This window comes from Drosophila subpulchrella, chromosome 2L (genome assembly GCF_014743375.2).
Source record: "Drosophila subpulchrella strain 33 F10 #4 breed RU33 chromosome 2L, RU_Dsub_v1.1 Primary Assembly, whole genome shotgun sequence".
NCBI classification, from domain to species: Eukaryota; Metazoa; Arthropoda; class Insecta; order Diptera; family Drosophilidae; genus Drosophila; species Drosophila subpulchrella.
Genome location: NC_050610.1, coordinates 17104259 through 17120706, shown reverse-complemented (window position 1 = coordinate 17120706; position 16448 = coordinate 17104259). Strand labels below are relative to the sequence as shown.

The following is a 16448-nucleotide window of genomic DNA, read 5'->3' as shown; positions in this document are numbered from 1 at the left end:
TAAGTGGCTGTTATACTGCACTGGCAGTGCATTAAACCTTCGTTGTGGCCAGCATAATTGTTATTGCTCAATTTTTTTTGCACATTTCAGCGGTTTTTGGCTCTGGGAACTTGCTTGCTTAGTCGGGCATGCAACAAGGACGAAATGGGGTGGTGGTGGTGGTGGAATGGGAAGCAGGATTGGCAGGACGATGCTGCAGCAGGTGGCGCGTGCGTTTGCTCGAACGGCAATTGCATTATCAGTAAATTATATCTGCGGCGGTCCGTGCCCCCCATTTGCCGACTTTTCCCAGCGCCGACATGTTGGCCATGTTTACGGGTTGCCTGCGGCCATGTTTGCCAGCTCCTGCTCGTGCTGCTCCTGCTTCTCCTCCGGCTCTGCTCCTCCTCCTGCGTCCTGCATCCCGCGTCGTGCCCCATTCAACCATTGTTATTGTTGCTGAGCCGGATCCGGCCGTGTTGTTGCTGCTTGTTTGTGCACCCATTTTCGGCGCTTTCCTGCTGATTTATGCAAAACTGTGGCATTTTTCAATTGCATTTTACACTCGTCCTGCAAGTTTCGCCACCAGCTCCGGATCCTGCTGGCTCCGTGCTCCAGGACTCCGGGGTCCTGTTTCCTTTCCGCTTGTTTGTGTTGTACAATTTTCACACATTTGTGCAACTCTTGCCACCGAAATGCGCAACACATTTGCCCCGTCGCATTGTGTCTGTTCCATCTAGAGGCTGGTGTGGAGCATCTTCACGGGACCCGCCTGCCACGCCTGCCACGCCCACCGGCCGCAGCCGCCTCCTGTGGCAGCCAACTGCATTTTATTGCCACAGATGCGAGTGTGTTTGGGTGTGTGTGTGTTAGAGAGCCGTGTATCCACGATATCCACGCTTGGTTTTGCGCATTTAATGCCAAGTTATAACTTTCACGTGGGTTGCTTTAGTAGTTTTCACCCCCAAAGTTACCCTCTTGAGTTACGTGGCCCCATAAAAACCTCCCGACGGGGAGTAAAGTGTCACTTATGCATAGAAGATTTGCGATGCATTTTTCAATGTTTAATAAACATAATTTTAGCGCTGTTTATCATGTGACAAGCGCATAAAATCTGCCGCGTTTACAGCTATTTGTTTATGGGTCGATAAAAAGGATGATTGATATGCAAAAATGATTGGAATGTATAAGGTTATTTAAAGCAGGGAAATATGGTGTAGCGGTAGATTTAATGGATTCTTAAAGGTTTTTAAAAAATCTAAGTTGGTTTCTTCGTGTAGATAGTATAACTTTTATTTTTTGGCATATCTTTCATTTCCCCCTCGCACCTTATATGGATTAAATGTGGATTAAATTAATAGTTTCCATAATTATTAGTTATTTTGAGCATTTTATTAGAATAATTATAAATATTATTTTAAAATAATAAAATATTCTCTTTGCATAGTTTACCTGGTGTGCTTTCACAATTTGGTTTGCTTAACCCACCCTCGCCATCAAATGAACTCTGATTTTGAAGCATCAATTTTCCAGCTAATTGCCAAAATAAGCAAAATTATGTGACGGACCGAAAACACACACACCCCCCCCCCCCCCAATTCTTTCCATTTGGCTGCCATTGCAATGCCAATTGAAATTATGCACTTTGACAGGGAACGCATTTAGTGTTAATCATACGCACTGTTGCCCGGCCATCGAATCCTGTTTGCTAATTTAATGTTTGCATTCGAATGCACAGGAAAAGGGGACAGCATTTGCTGAAAATACGAGTATAAATATCGCCAATATTCACACCAAATATATAATTAAATATATATATATATTTTTGAATGCTTGCGGATAAGGGGGAAATCCGATTTAGGTGGAATTTTCAACAAACAAATTTATTGGCGCATAATTCAAGGCGGCGATGATGCCGCTGACGATGATGCATGGCAAGCCAAGATGCAGCCCAGGATATGAATGGATGCAGCTGGCAATTTATGGCAGCCAAGGGGGTGGCGAGTGGGCTTCGAAAGTGGGTGTTTGTGGCCAAGGCCGTTTTCCGTGGCTGCCAAAAGCAGCCAGCAAAAGAAAACGCCGGCCGCATGACGACGGAACAGAGCGGAAACGGAAATGAAAATGCGCAAATGCAATTGTCACAGCGGAACACAAACACACACTCACACGCAAGCACTGCTCGGGGTGAAATTTTAATGGAAAATTGGTGTACTCGTCGTGGAAATAAATGAAGCTCCCATTTCTATACGCTCGGCTAATAAAAGGGCAAGCCCAGACGGAGTGACAGCCAACAAGGGACCGGACAACAAGGCCCCGAAAACACTGAAGGGGCAGACCAAGGGGCGCTCTGACCCCCCGAAACCTCTGAAACCCCCTTTTCCTACGTCACTTCCGCTAAGTGATGAGCCCTCGACTAGTAGGGATTTTTCGGCATGGGAGGGCATGAGCCCACTGAAGCCCAGGTACGCAAATCAATTTGTTAAGTCTCTCCCCGAGCGATTGGGTGGGGGATATCCTTCAAAGGAGCTCCACTGCTAGCTAGAGGATTTCCCCTCTTCGCTGCCTACCGCTTAATCTTTCAATTTGCATATTACATAATCGCCAAAGTGGGCGGGTCAAGGTGGGGGAGTAACCGATCACTAAGAAAAAATAAGTGGTCAGAATACAAATGAGTGTAAAAAATTAATATCAATAATTGGTTTACAGCTCTGCTTTATTTTGTAAAGAAATAAGAACAAAATTGTGTTTAATAAAAAATTACTTTTAACTTTATAGAATTGGATTAGGAGAAAAGAAATTAGCTGAAATATTTAGAGAAGGGTATATCAAGGCACTCTACATTTCTAAATTAAAACAAAATGTATTTTATTTTAAAATAGGTCCTTCAAAGCAAGGTTAATTTGTAAACTTAAATCAAATATTTTATCTCTATGTCTTTGTATCTTCACAGAAAGTCTATAATATTATGATAGAATAACATACTGAGCCTTAAGATTGCTCAAATCATCTTGAATAAAATTACTCTTAAACTGTTTTAAAACTATTTGAGAAATTGTTATAAAGTGGTCTCTCAAATCAGAAAAAAATGTCCAAATTTAGAAAACAATTTTAACTTTCTTTTTATAAAATATATTTATTCTTAAAAACCTCCTTATAGCAAGTCCATTACATCATTATTTAGTTAAACGAAATTCTCTTAGTGCACTAGCAGATATGACCTGAACATTGAGGCAGTGCTTTATGGTCACTTGAATGCAAATCGCACTGCTAGGGGGCTGCAAGGATGCTCCACGGGAAGCACTAGAGGGATGTACAGATGGGCAGAATGGACAGGAGGATATGGGGATGTAAGTGGAGGAAAGGAGGAGGTGGTCGCAGGCAAACACTTGACGTGCGCTTATGCGGCACCAAGTTGCGCATACGCCGTGTGGGCCGTACCGCTTATTGAATATGCTGATGCAGGTGGAGCAATATAGAGCTTTGGCCATAGCAGCTCCATGTTGATATATGTCACACAGACTGGCAAAATAAACTGCACCAAAGGGGGCGCAGTATGTCAGTGTATGTGTGTGTGGGCGTGGCCATCGATGATAGGCGTTGATACTGTTGCTGTAACAGGATTAGCTCCGGATTTGGCTAAAACCAGAGCTCCGTGTTTGCCCCGCAACTGATGGATGGTACTGGAATTGAAAATGGGATTGGGGACTCCAAACATTATGCAAGTCAAATCCGTAACGATGGCTGCAAGTTAATGGGACGACCTCAATGAAATGGCTCAACTGCATTGCCGGCCACTGCGTCAGTCAAATAATATTCGTTGAGGCCCCCAAATAAAATGCAATTACTGCCCATCTATCAAATGACCAGCTGTGTGTGTGGGCTTTAAATGGGTTTGGCCAGACCTGTCTGTTAACCATTGCAAGCACTGACTGTATGGCACTCACTTGGCCATGCAAATGGAAACTTTCCTAGCCGGATTATTGAGCCTACGAAAAAGATTGCCTTCTAAATTCAACTAAAAGCAATAGATTGCTTTTCAAATTCGATAGAAATGAAAATTCCATTTTTCCCTTCGATGTAAATTGATTTTCGGATCTGATAAACATTTTTAGTTAAACTATCCATCTCCAACGTTTACTTTTCATTTTGGCCAAGAACCCTCAATTAACAACTTTTAGTCGAAAGGAAGTGGAAAGGTAACCCCAATTAAAAACAAAAGACAAAGGGAGGAAAGTGGCTAGGGGTTGTAGCTGAGGAAATCGAAAGTTTTGCCGCATAACAATTAATTAAATTTGTATTCGTTGCCTTTGTGTCGCTTGTTGGGCAACACACAAAATATTGAATGTCAAACAATGGTAATTGTTTGCACTGAATGGAATATTCCTACAGTAACTGAGTCCTGTGTAATTAGGGCGGTTCGGCGATGGTCGAAGGCAGGTGAGTTGGAAGGACCTTGACTGATGGGCAGGAGCGACGGGGTGGAAGTGTAAGCGCAGACGTAAGCACAAAAACAATTAAAACTTTAGCCAAAGCCAAAAGCCCAGCTCGGCAATAAGTGCACTAAGGGAAAAAGAATGTTCCATTTTTTTAAAATAACATACTACGGTTCGAGAGGAATCGGTAGGGTATTAAACTTGTCCTTAGGAAAAGCAATGACCTTTTAAGGTTTCTCTGTAAAATTGTGTAGTACTTTTAGGGTTTGCAAAAAATCTAGGAATTCCTAAGGTTTTATAAATCCCTTTTAAATTTAATAATTCCATCGCACATCCAGATTCAAAATATATTGTTGCATACTTTCGGACACCTCTAGTAATTTTTGCACACTTGATAAATTCCTAGTTAACAATAAAATACTTAATTTAAACTCAGTTCAAGAATTTCTTTGAATAATTATTTCTTGTAGGGTATAAAAAATGTTGTCGCGGAAAACAAAAACCATGATTTTCTTAGATTTAATAGTATATAAAAACACCTGTTGTACTGTTTAGGCTTGCAATAAAATGAGAACTGTGTCTAAAATTGCAGTGTGAAAAACCCTTGCCTACCGTAAACAATCCATTGGAAATCCGCACTAACCTTTAGTAAATTCCCAGCTAAGTTTAATAAATCCTTTAGATTGGTATACATTTTTTGCGGTGCACGCCTTAGAGCTCTCCTCCTGCAATTAGTTTCCTTGAGTGCCTATAAAAGCGTTGGCCAACATTGCTCCTGACACTCGCCCGGAGCAGCTGACCACTCAAGTTGCGGCAGGACCCATCGATAGTATCCACTTGAGTTCATCGCAGGAATGATTGACAGCAGGGAGCCTGCCATCGCTGGCCACTTCTACCGCATTCCCCGCCTCTCCGGCCGCCTTGTGGGCATCTGGCCGCAAAGGATCAGCCGGATAGAAGGGGGCGTGGGCGGTCGTCCCTGGCACGCCCACTTCCTCTTCGTGTTCGCCTTCGCCGTGGTCCTGATGGGGGCCATTGGCGAGGTATCCTACGGCTGCGTCCACCTGGACAACCTGGTGGTTGCCTTGGAGGCCTTCTGCCCGGGAACCACCAAGGCGGTGTGTGTCCTCAAGCTGTTGGTCTTCTTCCGCTCCAATCGCCGTTGGGCAGAGCTGGTAGAGCGCTTGAGGTCAATGCTGTGGCAATCGAGGAGGGAGGAGGGCCAGAGGATGCTGGTGGGACTGGCCACCACGGCCAACAGACTCAGCCTGTTGCTGCTGGCTTCTGGCACCGCCACGAACGCCGCCTTCAACCTGCAACCGCTGATTATGGGCCTCTATCGCTGGATATCTGATCTGCCGGGTCAGGTCGAACTGCCCTTTAACATCATGTAAGTCAGTGAATCGTTGTTTTTTGGACTTTAATTATTTTGTTGTTAGCTAAATACCAATCATTTCTGTTTTATTTCATTGGGTAATTAATGTATAATTCTAAAGTGCATGAATTTTAGTCAAATAATGGTGTGAAATATTGAGAAATGTAATTTATATATCATTTAAATACATTTTTTTATTATTAAAAGAAATTAAAATATTCAGTTTATGGAAATGATGATAACCTTAGCTACACACAAAAAACTTTAAAGTAAAATTGACCAATATAATAGTTAAATGGTCCCAACCTATAGAATGGTCAATATTTACAACGTAATATTTACTCCCCCAACAACAAAATATTCACCACTTACCTTACCTTACATCTACAGTGGTCGGCATAAGTATTTTGACAAAATAAAAGTTAAGTATACTCATAACTTGAATTTACTTCTTGTAAACTATAGGCATCAATGGAAAGGTAATTTCAATGCCGTTTGAATGATACAATACATTTCTTTACCCATTCAGTACTTATTGAAAAGGACGAATTTGTGTAAATCAACTTTGAAGTTAAAAAAAAAAACTTTTTTCCTCGTCTTGAAAACTTAAATTTTTTGATGCAAAAAGTTTCTTCAAACAAAAATAATAGTAACTGCAAAAAGAATTTTTCAAATATCATTTTGCTTATATTTTTTATGATTTTTTGAAGGTGACAATGTCGGAAAAAATTTGTATGAAAAAGACAAAAATATGGCTCAAATGCCTGTTTTTAAGCATTTTCAAAAATTCATAAAAAATATAAGAAAAATGATATTTGAAAAATTCTTTTTGCAGTTACTATTGTTTTTGTTTGAAGAAACTTTTTGCATCAAAAAATTTAAGTTTTCAAGACGAGGAAAAAAGTTTTTTTTTTTTTTTTCAAAGTTGATTTACACAAATTCGTCCTTTTCAATAAGTACTGAATGGGTAAAGAAATGTATTGTATCATTCAAACGGCATTGAAATTACCTTTCCATTGATGCCTATAGTTTACAAGAAGTAAATTCAAGTTATGAGTATACTTAACTTTTATTTTGTCAAAATACATATGCCGACCAGTGTATGGTGGTTTTACTATTAAATAGTTACCAAAGCACCAATGAAATACACGTGACTATTTTTAATAATAGTTTACACTTTCTTTACAGTTAAGTAACTATCCGTACTGGTCAATTTTACCCCCATAATGATTTTGTGTGTATAGAAACGTTTTTCGAAATCAAAGAACTGTCTAACAATCAAGAAATACGGAAAAAGTTGATTTTGAAAGTGATACCAGAGAGAATTATTCAAGTACATTGTTCTTGAATTGAGAACATTCGTTCTTAAAAACCATCTAAGTACATGTTGGTATCAATGTTCTCAATATTAGAACGAAATGGTGAGAAGAGAAAAGTTAAATTGAGTTTATTTTACATTTTTTGATAAGTATACTACTGATTGGACGAATAGTTTAATTGTTGAGATATACAATGTAATTACCGCCAATTCAACTTGATTCCAGCAAAATAAAAATATTTTTAACTTCAAAAATGTTGTTATATTTTTTAGAACATTTTAAACTCAGAGGAGAACGTCAGAATTTTCTCTGTGCACTTACAATCCGTTGTCATTTATATTTTATAAAGTATCTTTCCTTTGACCAAAAAAACACTATGGCATCCAAGCTGATCCGTAATTACGACTTTAATATTTCACTTGAGATGGGAAATATTTCAACCAATTTGGCTAGTGACGCGGAATGTATGAGTAATGATTTTAATTGGGCCCTGCAGATGCACTTAAGATCTGTCATCGTACATTAATGCCGACTACCTCTCAGAATATTTTCCCCCATCGAACAGACTGCCTGCGTTTGCCGTGCAGCCAGGACTGTTTCCGCTCACCTACGTGCTGCTGACCGCTTCCGGTGCCTGCACCGTTTTCGCCTTCAGCTTCGTGGATGGATTCTTCGTGTGCTCCTGCCTCTACATATGCGGCGTTTTCCGGCTGGTGCAGCAGGACATTCGCAGGATATTTGCCGATTTGCATGGCGGTGAGTCCACCATCCATCCTGCAAGATGACAATGGTTTTCCCACTCGCTCGATGACTTTTCTTGGCTTATCCCCTCCTTCAGACTCTGTGGATGTTTTCACGGAGGCCATGAACGCCGAGGTGAGGGACAAACTGGCCGAAGTTGTCGAGCGGCACAATGCGATTATCGATTTCTGCACGGACCTAACACGCCAGTTCACCGTTATCGTTTTAATGCATTTCCTGTCCGCCGCTTTCGTCCTTTGCTCGACCATCCTGGACATCATGTTGGTAAGCCCTTTTACAGAGGCGTATTCGGGTCACTTTTTCTGGGGTGGATTGCTTTTAGATGAAGGGGAATCTTAAAAATATTATCCTTGCTAAAAATATATTTGTTGAATAATTATTATTCTTATTATAATCAAAGTTTATTGTTTTTAATCAAACTATTTATTTAACAATTTAAACTTAGCAATACTAAGTTAGCATACATTGTTAAACTTAACAATATGATATGTTAGTAAATTTTGTATATTTTTTAATATTGTAAGGAATGTAAGGATTTTCTTATACACATCAAAATGTTTGCTTTTACAAATTTATACTTGTAAAAATGCCTTAGGAAGTAGATAACTTTTCTAATTTAGAAATAATATTGCTATTAACCCAAATTTGTCCTTTGAACAAGATCAACTACTATATTTCACTGATATCCTTACAAAAGGCTAAGCCTTTTTTAAAAAGGTTATCTGAATTCGCCCCTGAGTTTTCGCATCGCCTGCATTCGGCGGCTGTTTTAAAAGTTTTTCCCTGTTTGCTGTTTTTCCCTGGCTTTTCCAGCCGCTCCGTTCTGATTCGCTTTTCCCGATTTGTTTGTTTGCTTTGTGGCTGCGGCTGTGGCTCTCCGTTGGCAATTTATAAGCGCATGAATTGTTACTGCTCCCGAAAAAAGTTTTTAATGCGACTTTCGCACGTTTTCCGGTGTCCCGGACACCGGAGACCCATAAGCTGTTTGGTGCAACTGGCGAACGACGCAAAATGTTTGGTAGGGGCTTCTGGCTTTTGCTCCCAATGGGATAAATGCTGCCGGCACTTTCTTCGCCCTTTGCCGCGTCTTATTCGGCCCAAAGTGTTGAGTAATCCATTCGAAACTTGTTTATCGCTCGGGGATCCTGAGCCCAGCGATCCATTATCACTTTTTAACTGTGTTGTGGGGGAGGAGCGTGGGAAACCTACATGGCAAAATGAGTTTTGACAAGAGGTTGAACACATAAATAAAATTTAAAAGTTTATCGTTCTTGTTTAGGATAAGAACATTTTTTGGATTGATTTTAGAACGAAAATAAAAGCAAACAAACATCAAAAATCTAAAAAACACCAGTGTTAAAGCAAGTATTAAAAGTAATTATTTTTAAGTAAAGAAGTATAGAGGTAGTAGTATTCTTATTCCAATATTATTTTATTTAATCCTTTTTTATTACTCTTTTTACTTGAAAGATTTTGACCTTTACATGAGCGCACAATAGAAAGGCCAAGAAAAATGTTAAATGAAATTCCAAAAGAGCTAAAACAAATGCAATTTATTGTTGGCAAATCCTATTGGGAACTTGTAAAATCGAGCATTCTCACAGATTTATGCACTCGACGACATGCATAAGCTGCATAATTCTTTTTTCAATGCCACAATGGAAATGCCAGGCAAGTGGAAAATGGGAATGGGAGGAAAAGCAATCAGACTGCAGCCGCCAGTAGCCCAAGACCATTTGCCAAAGTGCATTTCTTTGATGTTTTCCATTTTCGCAACTACTTGAAACTCTCTTGCACAATATACAGTGTATATATATACAGTATATTAAATAATCCCCATGCAGTTTTTCAGCACCAGCAATTTCTCTCCAATTAATGACATCTCTTACCCTGGACTCCTTTATTTTTATTCTGGTTCTCTATCTTCTGTCTCCGCAGAACACGTCGTCGCTGAGCGGCTTAACCTACATCTGCTACATCATCGCGGCCCTCACGCAGCTATTCCTCTACTGCTTCGGCGGCAATCACGTCGGCGAGAGTGTGAGCAAGACCCCTGACCACTTTCCCCACTTTCCCCGCTTTTACACTTCCCTGGCACTGGCTCAACCCATTTTCATTTCCATCGTTCACTTAGTTACTCTAGCGGAGGAGTTCTCTAACTTAATTGGGTTTAAGCTGGGGTTCCAGAAGAACTAAAGAAATATCAGAACTTGTTTGGGAAATAATATTTAAAAATACTTGGATATCAAAATAGTTATAGTGTTTTCAAATAAGACATATAAAAAAAGGACAGTGATAATATAAACAGTTTTATGGTTTTTTACTAGTTTAAATAAATCGAAATTTAATTTTTTTTAAACAAAATCACTTTTAAAACTCTAAAAGGGGTATCTAAAAGAACACTCTCCTATTCTACTCTGTTTATCACTGCATACTTTTAGACACCTTAAATAAAATTTAAAATTCATATAAAAAACCATTGTCATACCATTCTCTTTTTATTACTGCATACTTTCAGACACCTAAAATTACATTTACAAGTTATTTCAAAACCATAGTGATAGTTTAGTAAAGTATTTAAAAATACTTGGGTATCAAAATAGTTATAGTGCTGTCAAATAAGATATTCAAAAGAGGACAGTGATAATATAAAGAGTTTTATGGTTTTTTACTAGTTTAAATAAATCGAAATAAAATTTTTTTTTAACAAAATCACTTTTAAAAGATCTAAAATGGGTATCTAAAAGAATACTCTCCTATTCTACTCTTTTTATTACTGCATACTTTAAGAAACCTAAAATAACATTTAAAATTCATAATAAAAATTATAGTGTTACCAAACTCTTTTTATTACTGCATACTTTTAGACACCTAAAATTTCAAAACCATTGTGATTTATGTCCAACCCCTCTATATGTAATTTTAAACCAAATATGTTTTCTGTCCTATCTTAAATATTTGTATTTTTGAAGAGCTCTTGATATATAAAACTAACCACTGGAATTCTACCTTTTATTTTTTTCCCTTTTTACTATAATGGCTCCATATATATTTTAGAGTATCTCCTCATTCTGCCATTTTTTCTTATATATATTTTTGCACTTTCCTGTTATTAGTAATTTCTGTGTGTTTTTTTTACAATTCCTGTAATTTCAATTTGGCGCTAAACATTAAGCAGCCAGGCGGCCACATAAAAAATGATGTGCCATTCGCAAATTGCACTTGTGATAAAATTTTAATTACACAACAAAGTGTAGGGGAAGTACCCTTGGTACATCCACCTACCAACCCAGTTTCAGTGCCAGATTCCCAGCCATAACCCATGCCACCGTATATTTTCTACTTTTTATACCCGTTACTCGTAGAGTAAAAGGGTATACTAGATTCGTCGGAAAGTATGTAACAGGCAGAAGGAAGCGTTTCCGACCCCATAAAGTATATATATTCTTGATCAGGATCACTAGCCGAGTCGATCTAGCCATGTCCGTCTGTCCGTCTGTCCGTCTGTCCGTCTGTCCGTCTGTCCGTCTGTCTGTCCGGATGAACGCTGAGATCTTGGAAACTATGAGAGCTAGGCTATTGAGATTTGGCGAGCAGATTCCTGAGCTTCTTACGCAGCGCAAGTTTGTTTCAGTAGAGTGCCACGCCCACTCTAACGCCCACAAACCGCCCAAAACTGTGGCTTCTACAGTTTTGATGCTAGAGTAAAAATTTAAACTGAAATGAATTGTTCTTAGCAATACCTATCGATTGACCCAAAAAAAAGTTTGCCACGCCCACTTGGACGCCCACAAACCGCCCACAAACTTCAAAAAATCGTAAATATGAAGGCGGATATCTCGGAAACTATCAAAGATAGAGTATTGGGATTTCAGATTTAGATTCCGTAGCTTTGTACGCAGCGCAGGTTTGTTATGCGAATATGCCACGCCCACTCTACCGCCCACAAACCGCCTAAGCCTGTGGCGCTCAAAATTTTTATGCTAGATAAAAAATTTTAACTGAAATGTATTGGTCTCGTCAATACCTATCGATTGATCCAAAAAAAAATTTGCCACGCCTACCCTAACGCCCACAATGCTTAAATCTGTCTTCCGCCGGTAGGTGGCGCATTTAAATCTCGCTCCGCTGCTTGCATATCTCCATTTACCTTTGGTCCCTTTAGCTGAGTAACGGGTATCTGATAGTCGAGGTACTCGACTATAGCGTTCTTCCTTGTTTTTTTTAGAGTGCTGCTGTGGCGGACGTGCTGTACGACATTGAGTGGTACAAATGCGATGCGAGGACTAGGAAAGTGATTTTAATGATATTGCGGCGTTCGCAGCGGGCAAAAACAATTGCGGTGCCGTTTTTTACGCCATCACTGCCAGCTCTTGGATCTGTATGGGTTGCTATACGATGCGATGCGTTGATTATGATAATAAATGTTTATGTTTTGCCTGCCTTTCCAGATCCTCAGCACAGCCGGCTCATATATCACGTTGCTGAAGACGTTTCTGTAAGCCTATGCGGCGTATGATTGATATAGCGGATTGGATTTTATGTTGTCCTTCGCTGTTTTGTTTAAATTAAAACCGGCAACCGAATGGACATTAAATTGCCTGTGAATAAAAGGGGGGTTTGGGAGGGTTTTTGGTATAAAGATGCAACAAGTGCCGCCTGTCCTGGCCGTAATTGTTTCATTTAAATATTGCGCTGATGCTGATCTCCTCGTTGGGATTCCAACTAATGAAAAACACTTGCGGCTATGGGCACATTAATTGGGTCAGCGGTGTGGAACGAGGAGAAATGGATGGGGTTGCTCCATGGCGGAGACAGTAATGGCGTTTTTATGGCGCCATCTTGAGGTCTGCGGTTCTGTTTTGTTATAACAATATTTTCGTTATTCTTTTCCCTGCCAGAGCAGCGGCAAATATCAATTATAATTTGTGAAATTCGAGACAATTATGGGCGGTGAGGCTGCCGCAAATGGTTGGCAATTTTCGTCCGAAATAAGTACGGGTTTACAAGGATTTTATTCTTAAAGTCATCACGGAATAAAAGGAAGACTATCCAAAAGGGTATGCCAAAAAACCCACTCCTTATTCTCACTACTTTTAATATAATACTCGACAATACAAATGTAAATACGAGTTTCTATCAATTAAGCAAACTAATAACATTGAAATTAATTTTTGCAATGGAAATGCTAGATAAAATCTATAAAGTCCTTTATTTTCATTTGAATTATCACTATACTGATAAGCATTTAAGTGAAATTTATTTATTTTTCCCGGCTAATGGCAGGAATAAATGCATTTACACAAATTTATTTGCCATTTGATTTTTTCTCTGATTGCTTCATTTGCATTTGGGTTTGGTTTGTGTGTGTGTGGTTCGCTTGCTTCCTCTGCTCAAAGGGATTTTTACCTACTTTCCATCTGTGCCAACTAATTGAGTTGCAAAACTACCTGAAATTGTGCATTTGCTAAGTACTCACCGCATTTCTGAAAGACATTAAAAGTTTTGCCGCAACACGAAATGAAAAGCGCATTCGTCGTTTCGTTTCGTTTTCAGTTTATTGTTGAAAGAGTTCATTCCATTGATTTATTCATGGGGTTTGTCATCACATAAATTATCTAAAATCTGCTTACTGGCTTACGTGTAGTAAATTCATGCCTACCCATAGTTTTACTCGCATGTGCAACCCAAAACTTAGTCGAGCATGCCGCAATTGATTTAGTTTCGCAATAGCAATTTGCTTTTCGCTTTCACATATTGCATTTCACATATATTTTATTCAATTTTCATTTCCATTTCGACGTCGAGTGCCGCGTGACTAAATTTCATTTTGCCCATAAATAAATTCCATACAAGTTAGTGTTTATAATTAAGTTTTTTTTTGCTTTTAGTTTATCAGATGAGAGTTGTTCTTACGTTTTTTTTTTTTTTGTTATTTCTCTTATATATATATTACAATTTTGGGGTAGAGAGGAGGACTGGGCTGAGGGGTGTAATGTGCGTACTTTTGTGGGTGACTGTGTGTGGGGCGCCCCCTTTTCTTATCATATTTTCCTTATTTTCGGTTAGCTTGGCTCTCTGTTAAGACAGCATGAAATGTTTATAAAGTCGATGCGTGTGCGGCTCCTTTGTGCGGAGCGCAGTAATGAAATAAAATACACACTGTTGTATATGTAGGTATATCTGTAAGCCTTGCCGCATCTTTGTGGTATTTACAGAGAGTGTCATCCTTCGTCCTTCGTCCTTCCTTCTGGTGTTTCGTCCTTCGTCCCTCGTCCTTCCTCTGCATTTAACATTCTGCATTTTGCATTCCCCTGCCCGGCTCAGTGTCTCATTTTGCACAATGAAATGTAAATATTAAAAGGATAACAAACATTCGCCTGAAAGGGAAAGCGACTCTCGTGTTTGCCTTTCCCATTTTCCCCATTTTCCTCTTTCCCTTGCCGGTCCGTTTTCCATTCCAGAATTCTAGAAAAAACAGGCAGACAGCACACAGCAAAAATGCCAACGTCATGGAACATAATTTTCTCGTTCTGCTGCAATTAGAGTGCTAACAACGACGACCATGGAGATGATGATGATGATCATAGTACTGAGGACAGCTTTCGGTTTCACTTGCCAGCAGCAGCAGCAGCAGTCAATACCGCTCGCAACAACAACAACTCCGGCAGAAGGAACAGCTGGAGCGGACCGGGGGCGCAAGGACACGCCCCACTCTTCTGCATCGCAGCGGGATTCTCGTCTGGGGGAGACAAACAGTGGCATAATGAACATGTGTATTCAAATTTCGACGAGGGCACAGCCCCATTAGCTATGCCAGGGCAAATAACTTAATTTAATTGTGACCTACACGGAGAACAAAAAGGTTTGGCAGCCATAAAATGTCTTATTCCGCTTAGAATTCTGAAATAGATACTTGATACTCGCAATTATTCATTTATTTCTGGGAAAAAACATAGGTTTATGAACAAAAAGTTTGTGGTGCATTTATATGAGAAATAAATTAAAACAAAATATAATTTGTACTGGAATGCTATAGGGATATCATGTAAATATAATAACTCAAAGTAACCGAAAATTACTTTCACATTCAAGGCATCAGTTAGTTTTAGCCTTGGTTTGATTCAAAATGATTACCATTCTAGTAAACCTTTATATTTATTAATTTATTGGTTACCTATTTCGGCTGCAATATATTATGAATGACTGATTTTCCGACCAATTTTTCACTATGTAGCCTGACTTTGAAGTGGGAAAATGGTAAATGGAGCAGCGGGCAGGACGGTTGTTTGTCCCGACTAGATAAATGACATATGTGTGTCTGCGTATACGCAATATTTCTGCGGCCTTTCCCGCCCGAGCAAATGTTATTCCAGGCGCATCATTTGTCAATGCTTTGTTTTGACTCGTCACAAAGGATACGGTATGGCCACACCCCCCCACCAGCCTCGCACTGATTTTTAAGGACCCAGCGGTTCGGGGAATGGGTTCTATGAGTAATGGGCGGAATATGCGCTGCAAGGGAAGGGCATCTGGGGGTCTATAAATAAGTAGCGAAATTCGATTTCCACTTCTGCCAAACCATTTTTTATCTGTCTCCAAAGGAGTGGGAATTGGCAAAAATAGTTCAAAGCTTTCAAAGCGTTCATAATTAAGTTGCAATTTAATTTGTAGATTTTAGTACTTGTTTAATATTTCTCAAAATATTCGTTAAGGAAATTGCTTTTTGCGGATAGTTATTGGATTTTAAATGCCTATGTTTTATGTTTGGAATTATTTATGCTATCACGCACTCTCTGAAACTCCCTATAGGGCATATCCCAGGTCGCCTTTACCCCGCCTAGACCAGCACTTTGCCCTTATCATTTTTCTTAAAATTTTATTGCCTTTGATTTATTATCTGTATTTATGCAAGCCGTGACAGTCCCAGTCACAGTAGCTCCACTTCCACGGCTTGTCTGCTATCTGGGCACCCATGGCCACCCCATTTCGCGTCCTTTTTGCCACATGTGGGGCATGATTAAGTGCCTTTTTGCAACTTACTTCTGACATTTAATCATATTTATTACGGCTTTTGCAGTGGAGGATGAGGTGGAAAGGCGGCGGACGGCGCGGCTCTTTAAAATGCAAATTCCTGGCCGTACAACAATTTCATTTGAATAAACAACTTAACAACCTAAGTGCTGGACATTTCGCTTAACATTTGATACTGCATAAAAACTAAGACTACGAGCAAAATGACTGGGCCTTCAATTTGCTGCGAATGTCCTGCCATAAAAGCTCATAAAAAACAGTGGAAATTGCCGGACAAAAGACGCGTCAAGTTTATGCCCCTCATTTCGCAGCTTAAAATGTCTTAATTCCCGTCTAATTTATGTGTAAAATATGCAAAGCCAAGTCAGTGAGTTGTGCTCCACCAGCCGCATTACTCATACGCCAAGGAGGCCAGCCCAAAAGGACTCCCAAACAAACAGTCTGCGGAAGGATGAAAGGATGAATGGCTGAGAAGATGGAGTGGGGCTAAACTTTTAGTTTTTGGGCCGTGTCTGTGAATGAATGGTGTTGGATACACTGCTGGCC

The 16448-nt window shown here is 39.6% G+C and overlaps 2 protein-coding genes across 4 annotated transcripts in view; one reads left to right on the top strand and one right to left on the bottom strand.

Annotated features, from left to right (window-relative positions):
• The first annotated feature begins 5266 nt into the window (after window positions 1-5266).
• LOC119546481 (odorant receptor 22c) lies at window positions 5267-12447 on the top strand. Its single transcript, XM_037852773.1, has 6 exons — window positions 5267-5802; window positions 7672-7862; window positions 7945-8132; window positions 9807-9908; window positions 12097-12249; window positions 12320-12447. The coding sequence occupies exons 1-6, from the start codon at window positions 5267-5269 to the stop codon at window positions 12368-12370; spliced, it is 1221 nt and encodes a 406-aa protein (XP_037708701.1). The 3' UTR covers window positions 12371-12447.
• Window positions 12448-13416: 969 nt separating this feature from the next.
• Window positions 13417-16448, bottom strand: part of LOC119546480 — a 55060-nt gene continuing 52028 nt past the window's right edge. For all 3 annotated transcript variants that reach the window (XM_037852770.1, XM_037852772.1, XM_037852771.1), the window contains exon 8: window positions 13417-14610. In XM_037852770.1, coding sequence (XP_037708698.1) covers window positions 14480-14610 — 131 coding nt within the window. In that variant the 3' untranslated portion in view covers window positions 13417-14479. The remainder of the gene's footprint in view (window positions 14611-16448) is intronic.

Coding starts and splice junctions, on each gene's coding strand:
- LOC119546481 (XM_037852773.1), top strand. CDS start 5,267: ATGATTGACAGCAGGGAGCCTGCCATCGCTGGCCACTTCTACCGCATT. Junction 8,133..9,806: donor CCATCCTGGACATCATGTTG/GTAAGCCCTTTT, acceptor CTGTCTCCGCAG/AACACGTCGTCGCTGAGCGG. Junction 12,250..12,319: donor CACTGCCAGCTCTTGGATCT/GTATGGGTTGCT, acceptor CTGCCTTTCCAG/ATCCTCAGCACAGCCGGCTC.